The 6871-nt window shown below is 34.4% G+C and overlaps 1 protein-coding gene across 3 annotated transcripts in view; it reads left to right on the top strand.

Moving 5' to 3' along the window:
• LOC117119548 (kynureninase-like) overlaps positions 1–6871 on the top strand; it is a 34582-nt gene that overhangs the window by 4634 nt on the left and 23077 nt on the right. For 2 of the 3 annotated variants that reach the window (XM_033264375.1, XM_033264381.1), the window contains exons 2-4: positions 3247–3494; positions 4961–5081; positions 6782–6864. In XM_033264375.1, coding sequence (XP_033120266.1) covers positions 3296–3494; positions 4961–5081; positions 6782–6864 — 403 coding nt within the window. In that variant the 5' untranslated portion in view covers positions 3247–3295. Of the gene's footprint in view, positions 1–2620; positions 2755–3246; positions 3495–4960; positions 5082–6781; positions 6865–6871 lie in introns of those variants that run through there. The other variant, XM_033264390.1, reaches the window with a different exon arrangement.

Raw genomic sequence — 6871 nt, 5'->3', positions numbered from 1 at the left:
AACAGTTAACTAAATATTGTACACATTTTTGAGCTATTACAATTTAAAATGGCTGCCATTTTCCATTATTTTAGATTTTTTCATACATATTAATATAATAATAACCGACCTGTACAAAAACTGTGATAGAGCTAGTTATATGCAATTGCCATATGCTGTTATTATCATTACCATAATATATATATATATGATAAATACATACATACAACAACAATCAGCAATAGCTTGATATATATATACATATATATGTATGTATATACACATATATATACATATATATGTGTATTCAATTGTGTATATGTGTATTCAAATATATATATATGTGTATATATATACATATATATATATATATACATATATATATATACATATATTTTTACACACATATATATATACACACATATATATATATATCATATATAAATATATATCATATATATATGTATAATGTGTGGGTGTGTGTGTGTGTGTTAGTATTATGTAACCATATTACATACTGTGATTTACTTATATTTACCTACATCAGTGATTTTATAATATGCTAATGTTCATTATCTCTTTCTTCATTACTGTCACTGCCTGATGAATGAGAAACACTAGACAACAGCTCAGCAACTGCTTCAGGGCCAGCCTGCTTTTCTGACAAGACAGGTCTCAATTTACCATCTTCCATAAACCAGCCCAGTTTGCATGGATCAGGGATTTCTGGATGAATAACAGAATCCTGGCTTCATGTATTGGCCTGCAGATGTGCATGCATTATATGCTGATATAAGGCTCCAGCAGTTGGTGGCAGCTTATCTACACCTTGATTGTTTGGCAGAGTTTTGAATCTTTTCCATCGTAACATTGAGGCACTGTTAGCAGATACTTTCTTCGTTCAGAGAAGACTACACAAAAACTCCTTGCATCACATTCTCACATTAAATGATCCCAAGCTTGGCCAAAGCATGTAAACATGAGGTGGTGATTTCATAAACATCTTAAGGGCTGTTGTTTTCCAACACCATTTATATGCCCTGTAATAATCAGGCTCGTATCCGGGGGTGGGGGGGTTATGGTTCGGGAGAACCCTCCTTTTCTAGCAAACCTCCCTCATTTCTGGCGAACCCCCCTCTTCAGATTTCCCAAATAAGTCCTCCAACTCACCTGGTGCACTGCAGACCCACCCAGACAAAGACCTTTTCAAACATATCTGCTTTTATAGCATTATTTAGACCCATAAAGCACAAAAATCCCAATCGCCTTGCTTTGGGGGTTTCGCCGACCCCACCGGGGCTTCGACCGTGGACCTCACGCTCAGAAAACCCCCCTTGAAAGAACCTGGCTATATGGATAATTTTTTTCATTCCTGATGATGACATAATTAATGTCGAAATATTGAATCCCAACACGATGGCGTGTATTTCAATACTTGGAGTATGTATTATACTTTCTTATCAGAAAAATACTTGTTGATGCTTTTACTAAAGTGCATTGGTCTTAGCGACAGCTCCAACGGCATTGGCAACCTCAGTCCAGCTATGCTGTGTTATCCAAGAACCAAATGCACGGATGTCCAAAATCTTTAAAAGGTCAATTAAAGTAAAATTATAAAGAATCTATATCATCATTATACGAAAACATACCAAAAACCCCTATTAAAGGGATAATTTCACGTTTTTGGTTAGTGTCAATAATAATAATAATAATAAATAATAATAATATTCATCATAATATTGTTATAATTATTGTTATTACTTTGATAATAAGTATGATAAAATTCTGTATCATTTAGGTAGATGTGTATAAGAGACAGGCATAAGCCAGTCAATGACAAAAGATTCTGCTATTTTAGCGAAGTGATCTGTCAAAGAAACTAGGTGTAGCTTATCCCAAGTGGGCGGATTAGATATAGGAATAGGAACGACTATACCTCGTTTTCCTTGCTGAGGAACAACACCTTCACAGAACGATGCATTTAGCACATCAGTTAAAGGACAGCTAATTTCATAAATAAACTCTCATATAATCTTAGCTGGTATTCCATCAGGGCCACCAGCTTTCCTAATATTAATTTTAGAAAGTCTATCATAAACAGTCCAAGGGTGTACTTCCAGTACAGGGGGCTGGAAGAAAAGTAGGTAAGTTTGTAACAGAAAGTGGTGGGATATCTCTCCCGATAGATGCAAATTGATCATTTAAGATCATTCTGCCATGTCTTGGACACTATCACTATCAATGTCCGGAGGAGGAACAATTGGTATTTTTGATTTATTATTTGTCGTCATAATTCGAATTTCTCTACACCATGGAGCAAGGTTAGAATATTTAAGACATTTAACCCTGTTATGATAGTATTCCTTCTTGTCAGCTATAATTGCTCGTTTAACTTTGTTGCTAAAAAAATGCCAAAGTGGAGGTCGATTGAAGAGTAAACTTGTTGTCTTCTCCATATCAATCGCTTGGTATTAGAAGACATCCAAGGTTTGTTACAAATACGAAGCTTAATTTCGCGAACAGGAAAATACTTGTTGATGCTTTTACTTAGGATATCATAAAGTGCATTGGCTTTAGCGACAGCTCCAACAGCATTGGTAACCACAGTCCAGCTATGCTATGTTATCCAAGAACCAAACGCACAGATGTCCGAATCTTTAATAGGTGTGATTGTACACTTGACAAATTCATTTGGTTTCTTTGGTAGCTGCGTGTTGGGAAGCCAGGTCACTGTAGCGTGGTCACTCATACCAATCAGTGAGGACGCTGTAGGCGGTAGGTAGGAATTTGCAACATTAGTTAATATCTTGTCCAACATATTCTTCTTGTTGGAAAGTCCACTATTTAGGAGAGTGAGTTATTTCTATAAAGGCCAGCTACATTTAAATTGTTAAAGTCTCCCATGATGCAAATACCAGCATCTGGGTGTTTCTGTTGTACAAAATCCAAAGAGTCCCAAATGTGCTCTAACATAAGCCTTTTCATGCATGGAAGTAAACTGCAGCAATAATAAATGTAAAAATTCACCGTGGAAGCTTACTTGGGTTTAACTGTATCCAAACAATTTCAAGAAAATCCGGAACAACAAAATTCATTGACTCTAAACTGTTCACGCACATATAATGCCACTCCTCCTCCAACTAATATTCCATACTAATTTTGTATGTACATTATGTCTATCTGTAACTGATTTTAAATTTGTTGTTGGATAGTTAATATTTGACTTACATTAAATGAATACTGTATGATAATTTTTCTTTTTGACAGATTAGTGAATACTAAGATTAAATATCTTCAACAACCAATCAGGAGAAATATGACTGATGATTACAGGCCTAGCAAAAGGTTCTGCAGAGCCAAGTCTGAGGATCCCGCAACTAGGCTGCAAGGAATGGCTTCTCAGTTTGGTTGCAAGATCACCGATGAAGATTTTGCTCTCAAGATGGACGTGCAAGACCCACTGGCATATCTGAAGAAAGAATTTGAAATTCCAAAAATGAAAGATTTACCTGGTGGTATGTCGGATTGTATTTTACATTAATATATTATATCTAATTTGAATTGGAAACTTGTGGTCCAAGGATTTTAAAAATATTTTAAAATAATAAAATATAGTATCAAAATTTACATATTTTATTCACGTTGATTTCATCAAATAATACCGTACAATACTACAATTTCAGAAAAATGTACTAATGCAACGTATAAAGATATGTAAAAGTAGGGAAAACCATAGACAAAGTCCAAACAGGATTCAGCAAACTTAAATTTTGCAAGCCATTAGACAATCTGGGATTTGAGGTTGTTGAGTCATTAAAGTAGCTAGTGGCGTATACATGCATTTTAATTTAACCTCTGATTTTTTGCACCCACTCTTTACCATTTGGTAAGTACAGGAAGTATACCATAATTGTCTCTTTTGAATTAGGTCTAATGTTTTCTTGAGTCATACCGGTAAGAATATATTATGGGAGGGTCCCTCATGTGGCCTACTGTGAACATTTCCTAATAAACAAAGCATAAAAGCATGTGTATCTGCTATTTGTGTCTGTAAGGAGGATTATAATAATACATTAAAAATCAATTATAATAAACCTAGATTTTCTGAGTCTATAAGTTTCGTGTCACAAACTTTCACTAGGTACAGTATGTACTGTTCTCGCACAGGGCCCAGTTATGCTTTAATAACTAAGTATCACAAGGAGACTAGGGAGTTGAGTTTAGTCGTGAGCAAAAATCCTGCTGTCACATAAATTGAACCCAGGAAACATCTTAACCATTAGCCTATTAAACCATAGAGAAAGATTAAACTTCACTCCAAAACATTAGGCAAACTGGTCGAATCTGGCAATGCAGAGTGGAGTTGAAAAGCAGTGGTTAATATGCTTGCCTTCTAATCCCAGGCTCCTGGGTTTAATTCCTGTCGCATCAGGACTGTTTTTCATGACCCAAAACAACTCTACTCCCTAAGCCTCATAGGGTTTATAAAGCATCATTCCATCTTGTAAGTGGCAACTGTACTTGCTGTTGAACGTGAAGGAAATAAATAAAAACAAATTAAAAATGCTGGCATTGCTCATTCTTGAGTGATTATTCACTGTAGGCCAAAAATACAAATCTGCTGTGTTGCCCTAAACAAACCTTTGGAATTTATGTGTCGGTAGGCTAGTATACAAATAATGAATGTTTATGAGTACAATGGGGTAGAATATTTCATTCGGTGAAAGATTGGATGTTCTATTCTTAAAATTGTTACACTGCCGCTAGCAGTCCTCAATGCAATCGGGAAGCCTCCCCAATTTGACCGACCAATCAGCGTCACCGAAAGCTGTCAGCGATAGCGCATAGCGATTGTATGGAAACCAAGCTTAATTAGCAAGTTACTTGCAGTATATATTTGATTGAATTAATATACCAAATGCTTAGATCAACACACTGTACATAGTTTAAAATTAACCTTGTGTTTTTTTCCATCCATCAGTTGATTTATCTTTAGTGGATGCAGAGGCAGAAGGTATATACATGTCTGGTAACTCATTAGGTTTGATGCCCAGATTAACCAGGCAATACATGACAAACGAACTAGATAAGTGGTCTAAAACGTAAGTGACTGTTCATTCATTTTTATTTTTTAGCTCACAGGTGATTAATTCATTATTTACTTTATATTATATATTAATGCTTGCGGTACGCCACATAGATAGTTCTGAAAAGAACTGTTGGTGGTTCAGAATGTTTTGGCGTTTCGATTAAGTTGCTTCAGTCTTCTTCAGGGGAATAATATCTACTTTATTTTATTATTGTTTCTTTGTTTGTTTTTAATATTTATTGCACTCCAATCAACTCCAATACATCAAAATACAAAAATAAAAACTGCAAAAACAAAATGGAGTGAACAGAATAAAAAAAGAGAAAGGAATGCAGAGGATAGCTCTATAAGCCACGAGGCTTGTTTCCATAGAGGTCCCCAACAAAAACGACAGAAACAAGATCAGAATACAGAATTACTAAAACACAAACCCATCAAACCTGAACAAGCAAAGACAGATAAAGATTCAGAAGAAAATGACAAGATCAAAAGCAAAAAATTACGGGATACACAAACTATTAAAAAGCATTTTACGGGATACACAAACTATTAAAAAGCATTTTTTAACGTTACAATAAAAGTTTAACAACTTATTTTTAATTATTTACCTCGTTGGACAATTTATTTCAGATAATGATAGAATTATTTAAAAAAATTAATTTACTAAAATGCGAATTATTGAGTGGAACAACAAAGTTAAGTTTCCTACCCCAAGTATTATGTGAATGACTAAGTTTTTTAAAATGATCCTGCAAATTTTTAGGGCTATTATAATTTAAAATTTGATGAGTTAGACTTAAGGCAAGACTTTTTTTATACCTTGTTTAGCGAACCCGCTGAATGAAAATATTGATGATTTCGAATAAAAATAACATTTTAGTTTTAGCCAATTAGCGCACTCGCCGTTACGAAAAAGTGAAAATTTCACAAAAAAAATAAAAGTTTTTCTTCATTTTTATTACACCCTCCCCTGCCTTGAAATCTCCAAAGATAAGATATGTATATTTCTTCCTAATTATATAAATTTGAAGCATTTAAACATCCTATTTTACATTCACCAAATTTTATTTTTATTTTCTCCTCTGTCTGGATGATTTTGGCAAATCTTTTTGCTAAATAAGAAAACAAAATTTCATTTTTATTTTTATTCCACTCTCCAATAATCTTTCAAAAAAATAAGTACACAAAACAAGGAATAAAAAAAGTCTTGCCTAAAGTGAGTTGTTTGGCCCTCCCCTCAATATTTAACTTATTCAGCTTCCAATTCTACAGGGAAATTAAAAATAGCCTTCTGATAAGAGCATGAGTACAGCATATTACAGAAACTAGGTTAAAATTACTCTAAACATCAGTTACTGGTCATCTGCCTTAAAAGTATATTTGTGCAAGCACAGTTAGCTCAAATGCTAATATAGGTCACTGAGAAGGAAAATTTGTATAGCAGCAAGTGAGTTACAAGTGGTATGCTTTTATAGAGTACTACGTTGCTATGTCTACACCACGTGATAGCCCTTCGTTGCTGAGCAAAACTATCCAAGTAGTCAGTGTGGCTGAGTGTCTTCTCAGTTAAGCTGCAGTTAACATTTTCGGCTACTGCAACTTTCTACTGTAACTTAACATTATTATACAACTTTATTTATTATTAAACAGTAGTGAGAATGTTTTTGAGAATTCTTCATATCTTTTAATTTGTTTCTCCAATTCTCATTTCAGAGGTGTCTATGGACATTTCAGTGGTGAGCTGCCGTGGGTACATTGTGACGAGAGAGTTCAAGCCGACATGGCAAAACTAGCTGGTAAGAA

The sequence above is a fragment of the Anneissia japonica genome, unplaced genomic scaffold (assembly GCF_011630105.1).
Source record: "Anneissia japonica isolate Jap-2015-1 unplaced genomic scaffold, ASM1163010v1 scaffold287752_len1182401_cov188, whole genome shotgun sequence".
NCBI classification, from domain to species: Eukaryota; Metazoa; Echinodermata; class Crinoidea; order Comatulida; family Comatulidae; genus Anneissia; species Anneissia japonica.
This window is presented reverse-complemented; position numbering and strand designations above follow the sequence as displayed.